We start from the raw sequence: 25,691 nt of genomic DNA on the forward strand, positions 1-25,691 counted from the left end.
CTAAAGCCTACACAGTTGGCAGTATAGCAATAAGCTGATAGCCAGACAAAGCAAGTATTCACAAAAGTTCATGTTCAAACTTCTCGAAAAAAAAAAAGAATCATCAAAGTCATTGTCCCCTCCACCTCCCTGTGCTGTGAGTGGGCACTTGTGTGATGTGTGACTTGTGTGACGAGTGTGATTCACAGTTTGAAAAGGTATGTTGACCATGGTGGCTACAGTTGGCCACGGTTTAAAATATAAAATTTAAAAGTAAAGGCAGAATCTTTCAGAAATATTTATTTATGCATTCCCATGTTATTCTGTGTTTGATGTTATAAAAAATGTCCCCGTACTTCATCAGATCCAGTTTCTTTAACGTCATAGTTGGAGACTGAATTTGAAGGAGATGCTAAAGTGAAGGGAAGTTGAAGGACAATAAGAGAAGGAAAGAAGAACACTTGTGTTTGTGCTGCCCACTGTTTGTTTGTTTTGTAGCCATGGTCACTATGACTTAGTTTGCTGAATGCTGGACTTACAACTCCTCCAAAATCATGTGATGGTGATGAATTCATTAGAACTCTCTTCAGAAATGATACGCAAACACGCCAGCATGCCACTGGTTTGAACTGGACACTAGATTGTGCTAAAATGACATCTCTAATATTTATAGATGTCATAACCTACAAGCTACATAATTGGCGACAAGGTAAATACAAAATTATGCCAATGTGGCTTGAGCAGATGATCAATGGCCTTAATTATTGTATGAAATGATGAACTTGATTCAATGAATGACCCTGACCTTCAGTATGTTATAGTGTGAGGTTCAGCCTTGCTTAGATTGTGCCCAGCTCTAAACAGTGGATCCAAACAGTGGGCTTTTACAGATGAGCAGTGTTACACAACAGCTCAGTTGAGCCATCCACTATAATTGCATTACTGCACTCCTGACTTGTCAAGTCAGTGTATGTTTTCAAGCAGTTAGTAACAGTCTCATGACTGCTGACAGCAACACACTGTCACACTGATCATGCCATGGTGAGAAAGGAGGATCACAGGCGAAAGGGAAAATAATGTGTATGCGACATTGTAATACTCCATTTGTAATATTCCAATTCCTTTGAAACTGAGAAACTCCATTGTGCCTAAAGTGTTTTTCTAAAACAGCTTACCCATTATCATTTCCATTATATGAAGAAGTGTGAGGACACCTGACGATCACACTCATATAAGCTTATTGGACATCCCATTCCAAAGCTATGGGCATTAATGTGTAGTTGGCCCTCAGCCTCCACTCTTCTAGGAAGGCTTTCCGCAAGATTTTGGAGTGTCTGTGGGAATTTGAGTCCATTCCATCTAAAGAGTGTGAGGTGAGGCACTGATGTTGGATAGGAAGGCCTGGCTCACAATCAATGTTCCAATTCATCCCAAAGGTGTTCACTGAGGTTGAGGTCAGGGCTCTGTGCAGGCCACTGGAGTTCCAACACACCAAAATCTTCAAACTATATCAAGCTGACCTGTTGTTGCTCATGGAAGTCACCAAACTCTTCAAGATGACCAATTCTATTACAAGTGTTTGTCTATTGAGTTTGCATGACTATGTGCTAGATTTATACACCTGTTAGCAATGGGTGTGGCTAAGACACCTGAATTGGCCATATAGTGTGCATGTTGCTTATCATACAAGCTACTTTTCTTCGGTCTGCATAGGGCAACATTTTCCTGCATTATTCAAGTGTTATTCCATATAAAATTACACTGGTTTCTATGGCAACTTGGGATGTGCATCTATGAATGCACTGATAGTTCTTTCAGAAGAAAAGGAAGTCTGTTTGTCCACACAGCTGCATTCCTGCCCCACCCGCTCTAATCCGCAGACAGACGGACACGGACAGCAAATAACTCAGCCTCTGGGTTCTCGCGCGACCGTCACTGAAAATCAATGCAGATAGACCATTCTGTTGATGGTGCTATAAACCAGTATAACCTTAAAGAGGGACCCCACAGATTTTTCATTTCTACATTACTGCTGAGATGGAAACAAAGTCAGTCAGAGAGGTTTGATGTGAAATGGTTCATTGTGGAGAAACAGTAAAAAAACAGACTCTGATTTGTTTACAGTGGTGATAGGAGAAATCAGAGGTCACAATGTTTACAATGCAAATATAACAATTTTATTTACCATCTAAAACCACCAGTGAACCTTCAAGTGTCTTTTGAGCTTTTATATGCAATGTTGATGATGGAACTATTTCAACATCTCCACCAAGAATTAGTTTAAAAAAATATGTTTAAGGCTAAAAGGCTTTTTGGAAAACTATCTTAAAACAATATCTTCATTTTGCATGCTAATGATGACGTTGGCACCATTAGTATATTTGTAAACATTTCATGTACATTCTCAGAAATAAAGGCCCAAAACTGTCACTGCGGTACATCTCAGTACCTTCAGTCAGGGAACATAATTGTACCATAAGGCATAGGAATTATATTTTCTAAGGTGTATTGACTCCACACACCCCATCTCGTCTTCAGGTTTTTTATTTTATTGTTCTGTTTTAAACATTAGGTTGTGAAAAGATGGAAATATGTACTTTTCCACTGTGAAAAAAATGATTTAAGGTACACAAACCTTAAAACCACTGTTTTGTATCTTTGAGGGCACATTTACCTTATTTGGGCTTGATTACTAAAAAATGTACTTGCACAGAATCTTTATTTCTAACAGTGTAATACCTTTCTCTAAAGGAGCTTTTAGATGCAATGACCATTTCAGATGTCTGGTTCTTGTCACTGCCTCTGAAAGCTTTCCTAGAATGGAGCATTTTACAACAAACTACTGTAAACGACTTTGTTTACATCTTAACAATTTAATTGTGCAGAATTTTAGAAAAGCTGGTAGAATTCCCCCTTTAGGCTGGTGCAGTGAGGAGCCCCACATCCACAGTCTGTTATATTCCTCGAACTGACACACAGCCTGTGGGCCAAAAATGTTTAGACAGCCATTCTCTGCACTGCATTTGTATGACCCTTGTGTCAGAATGATGTGTCCAGATCGATGAACAGAGCTGTATTAGATTCTAAAGAACTTATAAAGCAGTGCAATGTTGTGAATAAAGCTCTAATAAATTGAACATTCAGAATATCCTTGAAAACAGATGATAAAATCTTGAAGTTCATTTGACTATAATGATAGTATCATATTTACAGTAGCTCTAACTATAATAACTGTGTATAAAACAACAGAATTAATGACCATAACAAACGATTCTAACCTTTTGAACAGTAGTGTAGATAAAACCATACAGAGCAGAATATTTAACTGTAACATTTATCTGTTCTTAACTGTTTTTTAAATATAGACAACTAAATTATTTTATAAACACAAACTGGACTCACACAAGCACAAACAGACCCCCTATTTAATGAATGTTGTGCTATCTATGGAGTGTTGTTTAGCTGTAATGAGGTGGAATGTGACATTTCTTTACTTGGGTGTGGTTTTCCCAGAAGTTTTGAAAACTAGCAAAGTGGGAGTGGTCAGAAACAAAAAGGGCATATATACGGAGTTGTTTCTTTCAGGTCCTCTCTGAGGTCATCTGCAGTTGTGTATCCCAGTCTGCTTTGCACTTATACAGGTATGGTATTGCTTATTTCATCATAATTTTTCTGTAAACATGTTTGATAATTCTGTCATATTTTACAAATATTTTTTTTAACACTTGCGTCCGCAGAATGTCTATTTTTAATAAAAACTTTTCTTCTGAGTAGAAATAATAAAGTTAGAGACAAAAACTAAGAATTAAGCAGCGCAGTAGCTTGTAGCTTTTCACACTGTACCTTTTTAAAATGTACATAATCTAGATTATATGTGTTCACATGTGAAACAGTGTAGCAGGTCCTACTAAGCCTCACTGAAACAAAATTTCAAGATTTTAAATGATGTCTTAAAGGAGAACCATAAGTGAGTTTACTAGATTTTCAAATACAGTTTTATTTGTTGTAGGCAGGTCTGCACTAGAACTAGTCATATTAACACTACTTCAGCATCAGAGAATTTAATTTGAATAGAAATGAAGAAAACTGGTGAATAAGTGATTGGGACTGAATGTAATTACTACTGATGGGGTTCACAGTAATGAGGAATATTATTTCAACTATGCATTTGTGGTCAATAGAGGGCTTTTGATACTCCCAGAGGAGCATTTTATAATAGTCCATATGAAAATGTCCCCATGAACAATTTTAAATTTCTGATTGTAGAACGCTGGATCGCTTTATGAGATACAAAGCTCATCATAAACCAGACTGTCAAGACCAATAGCTTCTGACTTAAATCAGTTGTGTGAAACATAGAGCCCTCTTGTGGCTACATCAGTAAATGGATTTACCTTCTTTGAGTCATGAAGATAATCATAATATTATTGTGTAAGTGTAATATTCATTTAAATGTGTTCTTTCACATTAATCAAAGGGTATTGGAGTGATATACACATCATTGGATGTATACTATATATGGATAATAAATACACATATTTTCTTCCCATTCAGCATGCTGCTAAAACAGTATAGCCTGTTTTGGTTAAAATTATGTTGTGCATAGAGATGTCAGTATGTAGTTCAAAGCATATTCAAAAATCTTTGGCTACTCCATGTTAAATCCATAAACTAACCCCACTGTGTTCCCTCACCCACAGTTCTCAGACAGAATGAGTTGTCCATCGTCTGGTCAGCAGGGTAACAGTATATGGCCTTGCCAGGGCACTCAGCAACCAGGAGCACCAGCGTGGCCAGGCCAACCCTGCCAACCGTGCTGGCCCTCTCAGCCCAACCAGCCTACCTGGCCTGGAATGCAACCATGTGCACCGAACTGGCCGCCAAACCAACCAGGACCACCAAGCCAGCAGGGCTGGCCTGCTCCTCCAACAACTCAACCTAGCCAACCAAGCCAACCTAGTCAACCCAGCCTACCTGCCCCAGCAACCCAGCCAAGCCAGCCAAGCCAACCAAGCCATCCCATCCAGCCCAGCTGGCCTGCACAGCTCCCTGCCCCAACAGGGTACCTTCCCACCCATCCAGGGTGGCCTGGGCAGCCTGGATGGCCCGGTCAAGGCCCAACTGGAGGCCAGCAGCAGCCATGGCCACCAGTTCCATCTACAGGCCCTGTGGTAAGATAGCAAACCTTAGGTTGGATATATCATCTATTTCCACTAGAACATAGAGCTGCAGTCACCAACCATCTTCCTGGAGATCTACCTTCCTGCAGGGATTACCTCCAAACCATATCTAACGCAGCTCCTTCAGCTATTCAATCAATTATTCTGATGGCAACGAATAAATGGATCAGGGGTTGATCAGGAACTAAAGTCTGCAGGGAGGTAGATCTCCAGGAGCATGGTGGGTGACCTCTGATGTAGAGCATTGCAAAACGTTTTGGTAGTAGGGCTGGGTGGTATGACGATATGATATTATCATGATAAAATACATACAATTTGCTTTTCTGAGCATGTTGTAGATACTGTTAATACTTGACATCAGTGTGAATTAGAAAGTGTAACATTTTCCTTTACATACATTCCATTGGTTAATATTTTTCCCCACCCTCTGACAATCAAAAACCAGATGTTTTAGAGATGGGCAAGTATCATTGTGAGTACATTGAGGGAAAATTATGATAAAACAAAAATTTTGTCATCATCAGTATTTAATAGTATTTAATATGACCATAAACTAATATGGCAACTTTTATTTTAAAGACTTGCAGACCAACTGCACATTTCCTTAAAAAGCAATCCATACAGAGGTCCCATGTGGCATAGTTGTTCTATTGTCAGGAGTTCAGAGTATAACTGGTCCTGTAAAACATGCATGTTTTTATGATGCATGATCTGTTCCAAATCTCAGAAAAACTACACATTATGATGCATATTGCCTACTGTGAAAAATATAATATTATATTTCCGCCATATCACTCACCCTGATCTTCTGGCATACCACTAAAGAGAATCTAACCCCAAACTGTTTCCATTTGTCTTGATTTCAGTCTATGCCCTTCAACATGAATTTCCCCAGAGGCATATATGACAAGCTGATGCTTACAATAAGGGGGCAGGTTAAGCCTGATGCTAAAATGTGAGTAAACATAAGGCCTGAGTCTTAAGGCACAATTAACTTGGAATCAATTTTGCAGTAGCAGTTGGCTCTCCTCAACACCAGAGCATTCATTTGGTCTTTATTTTTGGACACGTACCAGGTTCACAGTGAATTTCCTGCGTGGTAATGACATCGCCTTGCACATCAACCCTCGCTTCAATGAAAGGGGTAAACAGGTTCTTGTCCGCAACCACAAGCTGGGAGAAAAATGGGGGATTGAAGAAAGGAACCTTCTAGGACCATTTCCATTTGTTGCAGGACAACATTTTGAGGTAAGAGACAAAAGTTGGCTTTTCTTCATATTTCAAAATGTTTCAGATATGGTGTCTTGGAAAGACCATTTGACCCTGTATTTGTACAAATCACGGCATTAGCCCAAAAAAAAATAAAAAAACTATCGAGCCTTGAGCTCTTAAGTAACTGACTAATGCAGTATAACTCCAGTTCAATGTTAAGTTGAATGTAGGGATGAGCTCTCCACATAACTACAGGCTTACAAGGCTTTCCTCTTCCTCTATAGATGAAGATCCTCTGCACAATCAATGAATTCAAGGTGGTGGTCAATAACACGCCCCTCTTTGAATTCAAGCACCGCATCAGAGAGGTTAACCAAATCGACCGTATCAACATCCTGCACGACGTCAGTCTAACTTCAGTCAACGTGGACACACTGCCCTGAGCATCAGATACCGCTTGCTTTACCAGCCCCTCTGCATTTGCCTTCTGCACTGGGCTGCAAGACAAGAGTCAGAACTCCACTGTTTCCCCTGTTGTCAATTAATACTGTACAGTTAAACAGTTAACCTCTGAATTTATGTTCCAATACAGCAAATTTTCACTATAGAGTTTTTTTTTTTAAAATCGACAAAACCCTTTGCTACAGATACTCCAACATTCCAGAGCTTATAACCCTAATGCTCTCCCTGTTTCAACTGAACATTGCTCTGGTTGAATTTTTATACACATTCACCTTACAAAATGTGTTTTTCTTCATGTATTTCCACATATAGTGTAAAATATTGTGAGATTTTTTTCTCTCAGGTGAGCTATAATCTATAAAAAGTTATGTAATTTTATAATATACAAAGCACGTATTATCCATGGAAAACGTTTGTGAAGTACTAATCTTACTTAACATGTGAAATGACTACAAGCTGAAGTTCAAATGAGACTTTTCATTTCATTAAAACTGAATTTCTTATGTCTTCATTTTGTTTTATTAATAAGAACATAATACGACCAGCAGTTGAAAACCATGGTACAGAAATCACAAGTAACCAAAACAGACAAACTCAAAAAAACATTCAAGGCCTGACACACTCACAGATTCACTAACTTAATTACATCCTACGGGAAGACACTTTAAAACTTTATTAAATAAAAATACAAATCCAGCTTGTATCTGAAGACATATACATGTACATAATGGACAAAAAAAAACATGCAACAATCTGTATTTTGGGAGAAGTCTCTAATATTGTAAAACACTAAGGGTTGGTTTCCCAGACATGGAATAAGTCTAGTCCTGGATTACATGTAGAATCTCCAATCAGAATGCTTTGCAGTCCAGGACTAGGCTTAAATTTCTGTGTAGCACACCAACCCATTCAGTGGTTCAGGAAAATGGAGGATTAAAAGTGATCAAAGAAAAACATGTGTTTGTTCTTTCTCCTCTAGGCTGTCTGAAAGTCCTTAAGAGAGCAAAGAAAAAACAAATATTAAAACCACAAAAATGAGGGTATATAATGTTCAGATCCACAATCTATGCAGCTCTGTCTGACTTTTTCACTGCCTCTCAGATCCTCTTTCTGGTAGAAGAGCGAGTCTCCAAGTCCAAGCCTAAATATCTTTATGCCTATGCAATCAGTAGTCCTGTCCGGTAGGCGCGAGGTTAGATTTTGTGGTCGAGTCTCTTCTCCACAGACTGTAGCAGAAGCTGAGAGTACTGCTCTAGCAGGGCCAGGGTCCGCTCCCCCCCTTCAGCTGTTGCCACCCCAGGTGCTGGCCTGGGAATGGCCTCAAGCTCAGAGCGCACCAGTAGCAGAGCTTCAGTCAGCACACGCTCCATCTCCTGACGCTCTGTAGATGCCTCTCCACTGCAGGAGCTCACCTGCGACCACACGCACAGACAAACATTAAAGCTAGGTTCCAATCAAAGTTTTTTTGCCAGTCCTGATTAGAATCCTTTAATATTGCGTATCTGACGATCTTGAGTTGTTTCATATTTGTGTACTACAGAAAATAGAGCTGCACGCTACATAGTTCGAGTGCTTTAAATGAGTAAAAACAATCCAATTTAGGAATACTAGGTTTATGCTTATGTCAATTATATTAAAGTGCTACAACTCAGCTCAGTTTTTCATTTAAGTACGTGCATAAAGGGACACATACATTTAGCTTTTTTAGACGTTTTTTTAAATGTCCTTTTTAAAGCATCTTGAACTATGGCATGTACAAAAAAGCTGAGCAGGCCTATTTGACTGAGTCACCCATTACCATGTTCTCCACAACTGGGCAAGTGCATGTGTGGTGTATGCCAAGAGAATGGTAAAGGCCTGAATGCTTTGTTATGCTGGGAGGGCATTATACTGCCATGATATGAGCCCATTTGTCCCTTTAGAGGGAAGGGTCACTGCAAAAAAATACAAAGTTATTCTGACTGATCACACATATCCTATGATGAACCATTCTACACTGATGGGAGTGGTCTTTCCAAGATGACACTACCCCTCTCTACAGGGCATGAGGGGTCACTGATTGGTTTTGATGGGTATGGAAATGAGGTACATTATATACTATGGTCCTAACAGTCACCAGATCTCAAACCTGTTGAACATGTGAGATTTTGGGACAAGGCATTCTCCAGCACCACCATCAATACACAACCAAATATCTTTTGAAAGAATGGAGCTCCATCTTTTCAGTGCAGTTTCAGAGACTTAGTATCTATGCCAAGGAATACTGAAGCTTTTCTGTCAGCTCACAGTGGGCCTACATCCTACTAAGATACTTTTCCCCCCTTTAATTTGTCACCCCTCTCTATTACAATTGCCTTCCGGCTGGTCTTTTTTCCCACTTTAGAAAACAGACAATTAGACTGATTATTAGCTTCAGAAAATATCCCAAACTAAACTAACTAAGGTGTCTATAAGTGACTCAAACGGACAACAGTGGCATAAACATAATGGAATAAAACAGCCTTAACAAAAACTAAAACAGGCCAAGACCGAAAGTACAGTTTGTGCAACAGTCAGTCCTACTCCATTACAAACAGAGATTGAGGGCAGTGACATTTGTGTCATATTTAGAAACACAATGGTATTGAATTCGGTGTAGAGCATAATATCTTACCATTCTATAGAGCTGGGTGGCCTTCTTCATGTTGTTGCACAGATCAGCAGCAGCCTGCCTGCAGGTATCCAAGTTTACTGCAGGCTCTGCTGGAGAAAAGAAAAACAGAAAATCCTTGGCAAATTGGTCACACTGACTGACAGCATGTACCACCGACCTAGAAAAAGCTATTTAAAGATAGATATCTAGATCTGGGTTAAACCAGTTGGAACATTGGTATGGGGTATCACTGCATCCTCTGTGGATTTTAGGTACATATTATAAGCTGAGAACTCACCCGTCAGACAGCAATGGTTCATACATGAATGGACAGAGTGTGGAGAAGTGAAGCAGAGAGGCCAGAGAGCAGCAGAACAGTGATGAAGAGGAAGATGAAAGGGCACAGACGCCAGGACGATAGAGGACGAACGTCGGCGGAGCAAACCTTGATCAGTCTGGCTCTCGGATGACATGGTGAAAGCTTGGACAGCCAGCAGGGGGCGCTCATGTTGTGGGTTGTGGGAGCCAGCCTCAGGGTCCAGACCAGCTTTCAAAGGCACAGAATGAGAGGCAAAGTGATCCACCTGATCTTTTGCAAAGCCAGCTCCCATATGGTGGTGTTCAGTTCCATCAAAAGAGTCTTTTTGAATAGCAGCAGTTTCTGAAACGCCTGTAGGAGTGGATCTGCTGGAATGGTCTGAGACAGGGTTACTGCTCCGTCCAAAAATACGTGCCTTGCTGCTTTTAGGAGGTGGAGTCTGAGAGCCACCATGGGTTTGGTTGCATAGGCCAGGAAGGGAAGCAGAAGGAGATGGCAGAAGAGGTGAAAAAGATGGACTGGTAGGTGAAGTTGAAGGCCCTGACCATGGCAAAGTCTCGCCACTGGGCATGCCTATGTGGAGGCCATCTCCGATGGATGTAGTTCGGCTGACCTTGGCTATGAAACTGGTGGTGGGGTTCATATACGAGCGAGCTTTGAGATGACGGCTGGTGTTAGGACTCTCCCAGGGCTGAGGAGAGGAGGACCCTGTGGAGGATGGGTGATGCAGATGCACTCTGGAATCATTTCTCTCCATGGTGAGCTGAGGCAGGGGCGGCCGAGACTCACGCTTCAAACGGGACGGTGTCATGGACTTGCGATCTTCAAAAGAAAGACGGAAAAGGTTAACAGCTATCTTCAAATGTACATGAGCTAAAAGCACACTAAACTAGAAGAGGAATGTCCATGAGCAAACTAAATTTACTTGACCAAGGTGTGGCTATGAAATCCCAGGTGGTTGTTAAGATGTTGCTATGTTAGCTCAGGTGGTTGTTAAGATGTCGCTAGGCCATTACTATGAAATTCCAGGTGGCTGCTAATGTGTTGCAAAGCTGTTGCTAGAGAATCCCAGGTGGTTGCTCAAGTTTTGCAAGGCCATGTCCAAAATGACTAATTTAGGCTATATTCAATTACAAGCATTACTGCTCAGTCTTAAGTGTGGAAGTGAGCCATAATGGTCATTAGTTTGAACACCCCTTTGCCCTGAAAGGTCCGCATGCATCCCTTTCTCTGAATCAATATTTCAGTGCCAGTAGGCCTGAGTGCTGGAACACACCAACAAGACAAGAAAGAACTAGCAACAACTAAGATCTACTGATGACTGCTATCTGACAACTTAGTTTCCTCTCATCTCCTGTGAAAATGTGCACTTGTACACAATGAAAGACCACAGCTGACAGCCAACGAGCATGAACATGCTAAAAACTGTGTGAAAGGGACAAATGTCTATAGTAGGACTGGGCATGTATGTTGCAGTTTGAGTTTTACAAAAGTAAGAATATATTGTCTGCCTTACAGACATCAAATTTCTGTGTTTAAGCTAAACAGGGCTTGGGACAAGGTGGCTACTTAAAAGTAATGTTTGTACAATAAACAGTGACATTAAATGTGCACTTGGCATGTTCATAATTATATGACAAAGTAAAAAAGCCCATGAAATGACTAACTCATTGATTTTATGCTAGTTACACTTTATTTGGATCTCTTCTGCGTCTGTGTTTATTCATTAAACAATTTCTTGTCGAGAATACGACACGCAAATGCTGCTTTATAAATATTTGGATGTTTGAATAGCAAAAATAGATAAACTGCCTATCCTTAGTGATAAAACACTGCAATTGGTGTCGAAAAATTGAGTTATTCTCTGTGCATGCCCTCTTGTGAGTGCCGTTTACTTGCTTTGCTCTCATGTGTGTCTGTCCTTGTGCGCTGCTTTTCAGCTTTCTAATGGCAGACACCAATTCAACATGCTCAGCAGACGAAAACTGAGAGCGAACTACAGCCAATAGCATGGGGCACACTGTACAAACTACAGCCAACAGTCGGCCACCAACACTCACCATGGCCTAAAGGATTCTGACGGCCGACAGTCAGCTTTGTGTGTCAGGGCCCTAATATGTACGTGTCAAGTGTGTAGCTACATGAACATGGCCTTAATTAAGTGATTTTAGACATAAGCATCAACATTAGTGAAACTTACTCTCTGCTGTTAGATTTTGTGCCGACACAGATTTCAGAAGCACTGCTGATTTCTTGCCCATCGGACTGGCCACCCTGCCAGGATGAGCCTCAGCAGCCTTCCTCCTCTGTGGCTTTGAGCACAGCTGTAGACACGGCTCTAGAGGGTTCGTCGCCGCTTTCTCTTCCAAACCTGTTCCCTGACCCGTCCCCTCATGCAGGGGCCGTACTGTGGACACCAGGGGCTTAACTTCAGCACTGGGACCTCTGTCAATTTTCCTGCTAGTCTTGGAGAGGAATGGGGAGGACTTTCTACCAAAAAAAACAAAAAAAAAACAAACAAACCACACACACACACACACACACACACACACACACACACACCACACAACATGTACAGAATTAGAACTCAACTGATAAATAGATTGGTTGCCCTAAAGTTTTCTTGGCATCTCCGATAGCAGCATCACTGAGATTCAAACTCTCAAGCATTCTCCTATACAATTCAATAAAGTAGAACGAAACAATTAAACAAACCCTTAAACAGACCTTGTGCCACTAGGGAACACAACATGAGCCATTTTTATTTAATACTGACCCCAATACATGCTGAACTGCCATCTTATTGCATATTTTTGTATATATGCCTGTAGATAGTTTTTTGTATATATGCTACTTTTTATATTGTATCACCCTTATTATTATACCCTGTTTTGTGTGACTGCTAAATGCCTGTACTGGCAACAAAAAAAAAACATCATCATGGTCAAAATAACCAAAATGTTAAATGTATACAAGCCCAACATTTAGCATGAAAATAAAAAGCCTAGGAAGAGAACTGATAAACAAAATAAAAATGGGTAGCTCCACACCCCATACTGCATGTACATTATTTGTTAAGTTGAGTTACTGCACTTAACTGGAACTTGAAAATATAAATTTTAAATATATCATAAAATCTATATCAGCCCTATCAGACCTTTTAACCCTTTAAAAATCTGTATCAGTCACACAATTTTCATAATGGTTGAGAATATTTTAGAGTAGCCTAGAATCACACACATAGGCAAAGTAATCAGGTGTTTAAAGTTTGCATAAGTAAATAAAAGACCTTTTTATTATCATCATAACATTAAGTTACTATATTATACCTGCTTGTGGAGCCTTGGGCGAGAAAGCGTGCTGAAATGCTGCCTTGGGGTCTGGGGTTGTTCCCTGTTTGAGAGCACAATTCAGCAAAACAGATCAATATTAAAAATACAAAGAATTTACTGCTGCATCATAAAACCCAACATGTAGACTGAAAGGGTCGCTACCCATGTTCACAGCGTCAGCGAGCGTCTCAAAGTGCTCCCTGAGGAAGCTCTCTCGTACAGGGCTCTCTCGCTTGTGGAACTTTCGTCTGGTCTCCTCCTCCTGAGTATAATGCTCTTCATCAGTACTGACAGTATCTGGGTCATCTGAGATCAATGCAGAGAGAAAGACATTTGATAGAGAGATACAGAGAGAAACCAAAAGCTGGACTGGTGCACCAAACACACTTTGAGGAGGTGAAATATGATGGAATCTTAAAGGATCAGTAATGTGGATCAAACAAATTCTTTCCATCAGATTTTAAGTACTGTGCAAAAAAGCCATGAGGCTGCCAAAACATTTGTTTTAAACCACTTATTTCAGCAGTAAGCATGCTTCTACCAGTAAAACCACTACATAACATTATAATACACACAAAAACAAATACAGTAAAAACATTATTTTGTTCTTTTAAAAAGCTATTAAAATGTCATGGTGAGAAAAAAAAAAAAACTTCTAGAAGAACATGGGTTTGGTTCCCGACTTCTCTGTGCACTAAGAAATCATTTAGATTCCATCAGCAGCGCGCTTAATTTGATTTAATGAAGAATTGTTTAGATAAACCAGGCGTTGAATGGTAACTAAATACTAACTGTGTTGAGAAGAGGTCTGGAAATTGTTAAGCCCACATACTGATAGACATAAAATCTGCATAATGCATTTATTCTAAAGTTACTGTTCTTTGTTAAACAAATGCTTATTGCAGATAAATGGATTTATATATTTATTCTGTTTTTTGTGAAAGTAAACATCCACAGAGAGTTTGTAGTTCTGTATTTTAGCATACCATTGTCAACATATAGCCACTCTTTTCTGTTTTTATTCTGTTTGCGTCATTTGAAAATGCAAACCGCCCTTTACACTACAGTCCACTTAATGATGAATGGGCCAACAGAAATGGACCAGAAAGGATTTTTTTTCCTTCTCCTACATAGTTAACACTATGAAAAGTCATGTAACGACTTCAGTGTGTTCAAGCCACAGGTTTAAATTCACATATTTTCCTGTCACTACTACATGTGTTTTATTTACAGTGTGGATCTGACCTGCATGGTCCTGCTCTGGGCTGGATCCTCCACTGCCATAGCCCATGGAGCTGCCGCTGTCTGGGCTGTGGCTGTCCGGGCACTGGGCCTCCTCACCCTGCACCTGGTAGGCTCCAGGCAGGCTGTCCATGCTGGGGCACTGCTCCGGGTACAGCACCACACCCTCGGATTCAGGAGATGAGGCAGGAGCCAGCCAGGCAGAATGAGGACGAGCACGTCGTTTCTTACCCCGCTGCTGCTGCTGGATTAATGTGAAAGTGAATGACAAGACACTAGCACAGAAACAGTCTTTAGGAGTTGCTGCAGGAAGTTTCTTTGCCTCAGTCACCAGAGAACTCATAAGTGCACTACAGTGACTGCTGCATACTGGTGCTTTCAAAGTGCACTATTGTGAGTTTTGCACATTTACAGTCATTATTATGCTATACTTCTACATCTCTTATGTCATTATTAGTAATGTCTTCTAATGTCTTCTGTAACAAACAGGGACGTGGAAAGGTGTTTGAAAAGTGGTGCTGATATTTTAAGAAAAATATGTGCGCCAGTGCGCCAAAAAAATACTTTTTTTTTAATTTATTTGAATTGTCTGGATAATTTACATGGATTAAAATGAGTCAATGTGCTATAATGTGGCGAGAAACGACAGCTCTACATACATAACTGACACAGCAACCACTGATGCACATCCTACATGTTTTGACTCTGGACACTGAAACCAACTTGTGTTTTAGTAATGTTGTCAAAGCAGCTGACAGCTGGTGAGGAAAATGAGTGGCTTTCCTGTAAACTGCACCTTCAACTTAAACCGTCTTGTTCTTGTTCAAATTCCCCACCTTTTTTTTTCCCCCCACCTTAAATTGTGCAGCAGTTACATTCTGATGCCTTGGCCAACTGAGGCATTCACAAACCATTTAAGGTGGAACTTATTATCAAAAATATTACAAGTTGTTGATAAACATCAATTTTAAATACTCTTTGGCCATTTCTGCTGTATTTTTAGCTATTTTCATTATTTTATGTAGTGATATTAACTTCTCCCTACAACAGTCAGAGTTACTGAATATCATTACAACCATGTTTTCATTTAATAATAAAAATGGATGTAGTTTATATTCATTTGACTTTAGGTGATCATTCTGAATAAGTTTTAGAAAAAAGAAACATAGAATAAGAAAATATTTGACTAAGACTATAATAATAGTAATAATAATAATAATAATAATAATAATAATAATAATGTTTTAGGCTATATATTATTTAATGTTACATTTTACAAGGTAAATTATAAATATCATGTAGGAGTGTGTATATATATAATTCATAATATTGAACATACAATTAACTACAAACAATTTTTGTTTATTGCTTTAAAACTTAAATCTGGTCTCAGTTGTATCTCGATCTCAGCAACTCCTGGTCTTGACTCGGACCCTAAGCAACCCAGTCTCTGTCTTGACTCGGACACGGCTGTAGCAGTCTTTACTACAATATAACCACACACAGGTCTTTGCTATGCTCAAGTTATTTTTAAGTTCTGTACTTTTATTATTTTATTCATTTAAGCAGTTGCAGTTAAATAGTCTGTAAAAACATTTCTGAAATCTGGGAATGCTGTAGGCCCCTCAGCACACCCATGTCGAGTCCCTGTTGGCAAGCACTACTGCCTTTTAATTTACTGTTTACCATGTTGTCTACACACACACACACACACACACAGCGCTGTTCTGAATGCAAATAAACCCGAAGTTCTCACTAATAAATGATTCAGTATATATTAAAAAAAAAAAAAGGTACTCTGTAAATGTACTTGCTCTGTACATTTTGATAGACTGTGTGTGCATCTATGCTGTATTAAACAGGTCATTAAAGAAATAAAGTGAACAGGTTTCATGCTTCAAAAGCAGTAACTATAGATGTCACAATTGGAAACTACTGGCCCATACGGATTTACTATTTTTCTATAAAAACAAACTACTAACTTAGTTATTTTAATTGAAGCACAGTGTGATATTTCAGGATAGGTTATTCCTTAGTTATGGATGCAAATTTCAGAAAATTCTCTTAATCAATAATTGTCCATCACTGGCTGGCAATTGTAATTAACAAGCTTAAAAATTAAAACACACAACACCATCAAAATATCAATTATTAAACAGAAACCTCCAGATCTAAAAGCTGTCTGGCCAAGCTTTGTCCATAGCCTTTGCCCATATATGCACACTTATGAGTGCACATATCAACTTAATTCAGTATTAATGCACTGAGGTACCAAAAGTGCTCCTTTTAGGGACCATGAAACGTAGCATTACAGGTCAGTAGTGACGCAAGATCCATATTAAATACACCATACTGAAAGTTCTATATTCTGAAGGCCTAAAGTTATATCTACTATTAATTTCTAGCCAGAGTTAAAATGAACCTAAATGCCATGACCAGGGCTAGCTCTGGCTCACTGTACATCAATAGCTCTCAAAAGCTGTGCTTAATGTTTCAGTAGGCCATTTTGAATGTGTACAACTCAAAAGCGTTCCTCAACTTGAATAATAAACCTGCCTTTTTCAAATACTAACTGTTGTTTATTGGAAATGAAATACAATGAAATGAACTTTTTTTAGCACTGGTCAAACAATTGTTTATTTGTTAGTCAACAGTTAATTGGTTATTCACTTATATCCATAATCAGATTCATTCTTTGTTGTCCCTCTAAAATCTGATCCAGCATTTTCTACTAATAGCAAACCTGGCAGTGATACCTGGCATACACCCCTTATGTTATTATGTTTTTTTTTTTTACTGACTTTCTTACATAAACTATTAGCAGGTTAATGCTCAGTAACTACACCTTAAAGAAAAGGAAGACAAATGTCTTCAAAAACAATCCAAATTTGTTTACAGCCCAGCTTGGTACACTGGACGTACTCTTAAATCTAGCAGTGCAATGTAGCGCAAACATTAGTGTAGTGCACTCACTGTGTCCTCCTGTAGGCTGGTGGTGCTGCCGCCGGCCGGCTGGCTGCAGAGCTGACTGGTGGAGCTGCTTTTCGGGGAGCCGGGTCTGGAGAAGGAATCAAGCTGCCGTAGCTCTAGCATAGACTTCACCATCAGCTCCAGAGAGCCCATCCTGCAGGACCACCGCCTCCGCGGCCGTGGTGCCTCGGGCAAAGAGGGCTCAGGCGCACAGGAACCTGTAGATGACTCCTGGAATTGGATTACAACAAACAGCAGCAAGAAAGGTCAAATGAAATGTTAACTGATATGTTGTAATTGAGCACACGTTCAGTCCTGATCGTGTTTTACAAGCATAAATGAATTTACACCAAGTCTGCTCTTAGTTCTAGTTAAGAGCAGATAAACAAAAACATTCAGCTGGAGATTTCAAAAACTGACGTTTCACACAAGTATAAATGCAAAATGTTTCTGACCTTAACAGAGGAGTCCCAATCATTCCCCTCATCAGAAGCACCTGAAAACATAGTAAATCATCACTAATGCTTTTAATCCCAATTTAGGTCTTTGTTATATCTGAAGACAGCAAGCATGTTACCTTGATCCTCTTCTAATGACATATGATGGTTGATTTCATGATCATCTGAAGACTGGTTGTCATCAAATCTTTCATCTTCATCGTCTTCCTCATCTTCCTCACTTCCAGAGGAGCAGGTCAGTATAGACGGGGCACTGTGCATCTCCAGACTGCTTGCAGAAGTGCTTCTGAGGAAAGAACACCAAATTCATGAGCCACAACATTGTTATTTAGGCTATTAACCCTTGTAAAACTGGAGTTATGTCCAGTAATAATTAAAACAGTTATTTTATATTGTTTCTTCACTCATATCTCTTGAAAATAGAGAAACAGTACTGCAAGCGTGGACTCTTTCACTCAATACTGCATACATGTTTGTAGGTAAAAGAATATTTTTTGCAAATTTCCATTTGATGCAGCATTACTGCTGTGAGTACATTTAATATGAGCTGATAATTGTATATTTACATTTTGGATTTTAATTTTATATGGTGATATTTTTGCTGAAATCGATAAAACTGTGGGTTGTCAACATCAGCCTAAATTACAGGCCTACAAATACATGGTATATGGTATGTATGGATGGTATAAAATTGAAGTTGAATGCAAATGCAATTATCATGCTTATCATTATCTTGACAGCCTACAGCTGCATAATTGCAGGTGGGATCCACGTCAATGTCAGAGTGCGCTCATTCCTCACCATGTGGTGTGTAATAATAGTAACAGTTTTGTGCAGAACTACAGTAATAACCTGACAGTAATAATTTCAGTAATAATTTTTAATTCCTCTAAAGGTTAATCCATAAATGATAAAGCAATATAACACTCCAAGAACGTTTTTGATGTACCTGTACACAGAGTTTGTAAAGGCTGGGTCACTCTGACAGTGTTTGAGCTGTTCCAAACGCTCCCTCATGTTAATGGTCAGTTCGGGTGCAAGACGCCACACAAAGATACAACTGCAACATACATAGCAAGTGAGGCTGGGACACACATGAAGCAGCAGATCAATTAAATACACTAAAGAACAAAACCTACCTGTCTCCTGAGACTGAGATCAGATGCCTGCAGTCACTGGTAAACTTAATACCTGTGATGATTTCTACAAAGAGACATCGGGGAAAACACATTACTCATACTCATTTCCTTTCAACATACTGACCTAGAATGATAACAGCCTAAGCAACACCAGCACAATATAAGTGAAGTCTTTACCTGAATGCCCGAACATGGCAGCCAGACACTCTCCAGTCTGGAAGTCAAACAGGCTGAGGTTCTTATCCGAGCAGCTGGTGGCCACATACAGACCGGATGGGTCCATTTGGACCTGTACAAAAAGATCCATCCGGTAAAATCTACAGATATACACCCAGTATGAAGTTTAATTTGACTACTAAAGCTCAGCCTACCCTAAGAAGACTGCCATCTTCAGCCTGAGAGCCTTTAAAAGATTTTTTTTGTTTCCCACTGCTTATGTTGAACACTCTGTCAGAGGAGAGAAATCACAATGTTTAGAAGTTATTAATACATTATTAACAGAAAGAAGAGGTTTTATATGAAGGGTATATAAATTAAGCATGCATACATACCTGACGCTGCGGTCTTGACAGCCTACAGCCGCGTACTTGCAAGTGGGATCCACATCCATATCATAAAGAGTGCTCTTTCTCACCACATGGTGGGTGCGTTTAAATTTGACCCCTCGGAAAGTCTTGATATTTGGAGAACAGGTGATCAACAATCTCCATTCACAATTACAGAAGACAACAGAAGAGAAACTGCGTTCCTGCTCTGTGTTTCAATAGAAAAACCCACCTTGCACTTCCACTCAGTAACCACTTTGAGGTCTACCTACCTAAGAGGGCCACTATGTAGATGTACAATCACAGACTGTAGTCCACCTGTTTACAGGCATTGTTTGCCAGCCACCATCTTCCCCTTTAACCTCTGGTCAGTTTCTGACCACAGGACCAGTGTTGGTCAGATTAGTGCGGTGGACCTTTTTCAACACAGCAGTGACGCTGGTATGGTTTTGGTTTGTGGCACTTGTATGAGTACACACATCAGTGTCTGTTTATCTTGAGTGGTCCACCACCCAAACATATCCAAGAGCAATTATGTGATCACAACTGTCCACTGATGAAAGGCTAAAAAGATCACTAATGCAAATTGTGCATTCCAGCAGATGGACTGTTGTCTTTAACTGTACACCAGCAAGAGCGACCTAAAAGGTCAGGGTTTCTAATAAAGTGGGCAGTGAATATCCTTCATCTGACATTCTTTTACACTCCTTAAACAGCCCTTACTTATGATTAGTGTTGATATGTAACAAATGGGAATCACTTCCACTCAAGGTTTCGACCTGAAAGACATCTGAATCTGTAACTGAAGGCCTGTCGATACTAGCAAGGAGTAACTGATCACCCAACAGTCCCCAGAACAGCCAGATGGTCTTCAGAATGCAAATAAAGCAGAGCTAACTCACCCTGTGGGCAGTGCGGAAGTACAAACTCTTATCAGCTCCGCAGCTGATCATCCTCACCTTCCCCTCATTGGCTGTAGGGTTCAGTCACCATGCAGAGCAGAGAGAGGGCACAAACAGCTCGTTAGTAGATCATGAGCACTAATGTTTCAGAAGAATTCCAAACCACAGGAAGATCTACTTAAGTATAAATAATGCACCCTAATCTCACAACGTCTAAGAGAGCACAAAAAGGAAAAATATAGCAGTAGGTTTAGGAGTTAGCCTAATAAAAATGTGCTGGTATAAACTGCACATTTACACATGTATTGACAAGCACCGATTATATACAAGATAACACAATATTCAACAGGCATGATATTGTTATCGTGAACTGATACATACTCAATGTAATGCTGGCACCATTGTAGTCAGACGTTGCAGTTTCACAAGATTTTTTTTTTTTAGATACGCAGAGCAGCTCTGGTTTTACAATGTCTCTATGTTGTAATATTGTAATTCCATATTTTATTTGATGTTCACACAGCTATTTTAATGTGCCATTGTTCTAAGCAGCTTACGGTAATGGTTGCATTACTGTGAGCTGCTGTTCTTTCATACACAATGCATGAATATACAGCCACCAACATATTACTGCTATGAAAAATGAGTATGTACTACATGTATGTACATCTATCATCTTATACATGCAGGTGTTTTTAATCATAACAATCTAATTATAAAATTGTAAACCGTGATAAAATTTATCTCGATTTAAAAAAAATATCAGAACATGTCTAATCAAATATGAAATAAAATCTCTCACCAGTGAAACGGACAGATGTGATGGAAGAGGAGTGCTCATCCAGGGTCTGCAGAAGCCTGTAATCTTCCTCAACATCCAGCACATGAATCAGCCGATCTCGACCCGCTGTTGCCAGCAGCTTCATTCCTGACAGAACACACAAACGCCTGGTTTGCTAGTCATCCTAACGACACTGCATACAAAATTGTCAAGAAACACTGCACCGTGCTGAGCTCACACAGCTTTATTTTACACAACGTCAGGACATTGTGTCACACGTAGGGTCTATGTGTAATGGGAACTACTTTAAGTAGCTTCAACTCAAATTAAATTCTGTTTTTTTTCAACATTTCTGCATAATTCAATTGTTGAGATGCATAAAGTTATTCAGAGTGTTCTGATGTGAAATGGTTTGCTGTGGAGAGACTTCACCACTTCACCTGGTTGTGGTGATAACCTAAGTTAATAATGTCTACAAGACAAATTTAGCCATTTTGTTTTTATTAAACCTACACATATTTCATGAACTGTAATATGCAAAACTGATGAAAGTACAATTGTGGTAAACAGGGAAAAAAAAAAAGCTAATTTTTTGGGGGGGGACCATTTTGCCTGATAACACTAGGTATGTACCCCTCTGCCATTCTTTGGATTTGGGGGGAAAATGTTTTAGGCCCAAACCTTCTCAAAACAATCATAAAAATGTCTCACATTCATAACCATTGGTACGTATTAACTTTCCATGAGCTTTCCACGCCGTAGGCATCTGGTTCCTATCACCACCACTGTAAACAATTCTGACTAAGTTTCTCTAAAATTGAGGATTTTAACTAAACTATTAAATTACGCAATCATTTTGAAAAACCAATGTAATTCCCATTTAACTTTCATAACCAAAAAGAAATGGTTTGGCTTTTTAGTCAAAGAGATAAACATGTACCTTCTGAAAAGCACTTCTTCAAAATCCTGTAGGTTAGTCCTGTTTTGGCCTGACTTTTTCCTACAAAGCTACACAACCTACAGAATTGTCCTAAATGTACCAAAGCAGAAGCAGACATGCACTCACCCGTCTCAGGTTTTGAGTACTCCAGGCACAGGATCTCTGAGTCGTGGGCCTCTACTTTAAGAATCTCCTCCATATTGCTGAGATCATGAACTCTTCAAGACACAAAATTTGAGCTTTAATGAGAATGTGACAGAAGAAGACTAAACAATGATCAAATAAAACTCAATTCAATGAGCAACAATGACTCCCTATAAAGATTTGTTTTACAATGTCCAGAAAGTTGATGTATGCACTACCTCAGTGTGCCGGTCCGGTCTCCAGAGGCCAGGTGTTTGCCATCCGGACTCACACAGATGGTTTTGATGCCTGTCCGACTCTCTGCAGTCTGACCCTCGGACTTCTCTGCACCATTAGTTGAAGTTCCCTCTGTATCCAGCAAGGCTGCTGTATTGTTGTCTATATAAATGACCTTCTGAAGATCCTATAAAGTGATTGAGAATTGAACATGAGAATTTTCATTAATTGATCCAGTCCCGACTTTCCACAAGACCACTAAAAAAAAAGGGCACATGGCTCCAAAAAATCATTGGCTCAGAGCTACAGCACCATCTTCTGGACAGACTCAGCTTTAAATGAACACATTCTGGAACGAGTACAACAGGCATCACTAACCAAACAGTAGACTCACACTGCTGAGAACATTGCCGTTGGTTGGGATGTGTGCCTCTGTGCTCCACATGCGAACCGTGTTGTCTGCAGAGCAGCTGAAGAATAATCCTGAAGAATCAAGCCCAGTTGGTGGTCCGTCTTTAGATTTAGGGTATATCTGGAGAATAGTGTTGACATATTTCACATATTATACAAATACAAGATGACAACCTATGCTCCAGTATAGAAACACAAAATCACAATCGATGCTCTACTAGCTACCAGACTGCAAAGTAATGTGGGTAGGTGAAGGGTAACAGTTCAAAAAGCCAGAGCTAAACCTTCTCTGAAGCACACCTGCCAAAACATGTGATAACCTAGCTTTTCAGATTGATGTTAAACAAGTATGTTTTTTTTTTCCTCTGTTTGCTTAATATGTTAAATATTAAGCTGTTTAGAAGCACTACACTGGCATATACCTCATTCAGTTTATCCCCTTCTTATGATGTCAACACCCGCCTGCACTCAAACCTTTCAGGTGTGTAAACGCTTCAGCCAAAATAATTTCAATATGTGGTTTTAAAGTTTGTGAAAAACCTACTTTTCACACTAAGGAAAACACTTTGATGAACATGAAGCTGAGGGCTGCAAATATACCCAAGCTTTAGTGCACAACTAAATAAGTTACAAATGATCTATTAGGAAACGGAAAAGTAACATTTAAAATTAAACATTCCTTAAAAAATAAATATATCCAAAAAGAGGTGTTTCCAAAATGTTGACAGGCAGTGCACCTAGTCATCCTCTGCTTTTAGCTTTCTGTTTAGATTTAGTATTTACCTGCAAGTCCCACACACATGCAGAGTGGTAGAGGGCAGAGTGCATCTTGCCCACTCTCTGCAAGTCTCGCACATCCCACACATACAGGCTGTGATCATTATACACGCAAGACAGCCAGAGGTTAACAGGGTCATACGTCACTGCCACAGAGTCTGGGTAGTGCTCATCTGGCTTGTTGGAGAAAAGGTGACTGAAAAATAAAGAAGAATAGAGAGACTTCACTGGGACTTAATTGGAATACTTGAAACAAGTAAAAGAACTGTGTAGTCACATATAGCCTACTGGATAAACTGTAGATTAAGGCTGCAGTGAAAACCCAGTTCAGAGGCACTGACCTGAAAAAGTGATGGTTACACAACCACATTTAGTATTAACAGCTCAACTGAATACAGATCCTAAACACAGTCTGGGGTTTGAATTATAAAACAAAGGCTTTAAAAGAACAGCTTAACAAAGATGCTGGCATTAAGACACCTTCCTCATTCAATCTCTCATAAATCCACTTAGCAAAGAGAGCCAAACGACCTCTAAACTTTGTTCTGTGAACATCAAAACAAAGGAAAAGCAATATGTTTTCTACAAGAAAATAAAGGTTGCTGGAGAAATAGTTTAAAGAGTGATTTCTCCCCCCACAACAGCACAAAAAACAAAAAAAACAAAAGCGTAATGATTGTTTTTGTTATGCATGTTCAGAGAGCGGAGAAAACAGTGTAAATTTCAACAATATCAATCTACTGTAAGTTTGTAAGATCAGGCTCTAGATGGACCCACCTGGCCTGAGTGACTGCAGCCACATCTGTGCCCAGGTGATGTGGACGTGGCAGGGTGCAGATGAAGTGCAGGTCAGCAGGGCTAAAGACCCGTACTGTCCCGTCAGCACACGCACAGAATATCAGGTCCTCAGTCACAGACAGGGCACGTGCTGTACTCGTCTACAGGGGTCCCAGATTCAAAGGAGAAGGGAAAAAAAAATAAAATAAATAATAATAATAATAATAATAATAATAATAATAATAATAATAATAATAATTATATAACAATAAGCAAAGAAAATGTTAAAAGAAAATGGCCTGGATATCCTCAAAAACATAACCTCACCAACAGGGCAGATTTTCTAAAAGTAACAATTATCAATGGTCCACTGACATGATGTGCCGTTGTGACTGCGGCCCAATAAGTGAGAAATTCAAGAAAATAAATAATTACTTATAGAAACATGTTCTTAAGTTCCATGCAGAGTGCACCTGGAAATGAGTTTGATACTGTAAAAATCCCTGTTTAGAATTCATATCCTGGTGATTTGGGAACTGTACGATTTTGAACTTGGTGAGCACAACCTCTTAGCTACATGCAGTGAATCAAAATTGTGACCTTTCTGCAACGGCGCGTATACTCACTGTCCTTTTTATCAGCTCCACTTATCGTGTAAGAGCACTTTGTAGTTTTACAACTACAGACTGTAGTCCATCTGTTTCTCTGTATACTTTGTTAGCCCCCTTAACCCTGTTCTTCAATGGTCAAGAACCCCATAGGACCACTACAGAGCAGGTATAATGTGGGTGGTGGATCATTCTCAGCACTGCAGTGACACCGACATAGTCGTGGTGTGTTAGTGTGTGCTGCACTGGTATGAGTGGATCAGACACAGCAGTGCTCACTGTCCACTCTATTAGACTCTATACATATACATACACATGCACACGCGCACACACACACACGCACACGCACATAGAGTGGTTTCGGTTTTGACCTCATTTAGCACTAAAGAAGGAAAGGAGCTTAAGGAGCTTGTCACCTGGACACCACATTGCTAAACATTTTGTCTAACCCTAATCTCACTGCGGTCTCTATATATGCATAGCAGAATCAGCACAGTAACTGTGCCAAGTAGAACGAAGAGCGGTTGTCACAGGTACACAGCGTGAGAACTCCAGACAAGCAGACCCAACAATCCTGGCCAACCTGACTGTGTTAAGCTGATACTGAATGTAGAAGCAATGGAATCTGAATTAGGCCACTACTCACATCAGTGTTACCTCTCCTG

General features: G+C 39.7%; 2 protein-coding genes across 2 annotated transcripts in view; one reads left to right on the forward strand and one right to left on the reverse strand.

Annotated features, from left to right (window-relative positions):
• The first annotated feature begins 4,788 nt into the window (after positions 1–4,788).
• LOC118815582 (galectin-5) lies at positions 4,789–7,336 on the forward strand. Its single transcript, XM_036581805.1, has 4 exons — positions 4,789–5,150; positions 6,026–6,114; positions 6,236–6,407; positions 6,656–7,336. The coding sequence occupies exons 1-4, from the start codon at positions 4,833–4,835 to the stop codon at positions 6,812–6,814; spliced, it is 738 nt and encodes a 245-aa protein (XP_036437698.1). The 5' UTR covers positions 4,789–4,832; the 3' UTR covers positions 6,815–7,336.
• A 108-nt stretch (positions 7,337–7,444) lies between these two features.
• Positions 7,445–25,691, reverse strand: part of LOC118815573 (mitogen-activated protein kinase-binding protein 1-like) — a 28,155-nt gene continuing 9,908 nt past the window's right edge. The window contains exons 8-29 of the mRNA XM_036581786.1: positions 24,419–24,579; positions 23,648–23,837; positions 22,848–22,985; positions 22,456–22,640; positions 22,220–22,311; positions 21,175–21,300; positions 20,373–20,443; positions 19,477–19,598; positions 19,297–19,372; positions 19,103–19,214; positions 18,926–18,989; positions 18,736–18,846; positions 17,906–18,072; positions 17,784–17,824; positions 17,332–17,559; positions 14,362–14,596; positions 13,279–13,422; positions 13,114–13,177; positions 11,985–12,274; positions 9,764–10,606; positions 9,487–9,575; positions 7,445–8,245 (exon numbers count right to left, since the gene is read on the reverse strand). Coding sequence (XP_036437679.1) covers positions 8,027–8,245; positions 9,487–9,575; positions 9,764–10,606; positions 11,985–12,274; positions 13,114–13,177; positions 13,279–13,422; positions 14,362–14,596; positions 17,332–17,559; positions 17,784–17,824; positions 17,906–18,072; positions 18,736–18,846; positions 18,926–18,989; positions 19,103–19,214; positions 19,297–19,372; positions 19,477–19,598; positions 20,373–20,443; positions 21,175–21,300; positions 22,220–22,311; positions 22,456–22,640; positions 22,848–22,985; positions 23,648–23,837; positions 24,419–24,579 — 3,768 coding nt within the window. The 3' untranslated portion in view covers positions 7,445–8,026. The remainder of the gene's footprint in view (positions 8,246–9,486; positions 9,576–9,763; positions 10,607–11,984; positions 12,275–13,113; positions 13,178–13,278; positions 13,423–14,361; positions 14,597–17,331; positions 17,560–17,783; positions 17,825–17,905; positions 18,073–18,735; positions 18,847–18,925; positions 18,990–19,102; positions 19,215–19,296; positions 19,373–19,476; positions 19,599–20,372; positions 20,444–21,174; positions 21,301–22,219; positions 22,312–22,455; positions 22,641–22,847; positions 22,986–23,647; positions 23,838–24,418; positions 24,580–25,691) is intronic.

The sequence above is a fragment of the Colossoma macropomum genome, unplaced genomic scaffold (genome assembly GCF_904425465.1).
Source record: "Colossoma macropomum unplaced genomic scaffold, Colossoma_macropomum, whole genome shotgun sequence".
Lineage (NCBI taxonomy): Eukaryota > Metazoa > Chordata > Actinopteri > Characiformes > Serrasalmidae > Colossoma > Colossoma macropomum.

Excerpts from the sequence above, each read along its gene's own strand:
- LOC118815582 (XM_036581805.1), top strand. The coding sequence starts at position 4,833 with ATGCAACCATGTGCACCGAACTGGCCGCCAAACCAACCAGGACCACCA. Across the intron at positions 5,151-6,025 it reads TTCCATCTACAGGCCCTGTG|TCTATGCCCTTCAACATGAA; the intron begins GTAAGATAGCAA and ends TCTTGATTTCAG. Across the intron at positions 6,408-6,655 it reads TTGCAGGACAACATTTTGAG|ATGAAGATCCTCTGCACAAT; the intron begins GTAAGAGACAAA and ends CTTCCTCTATAG.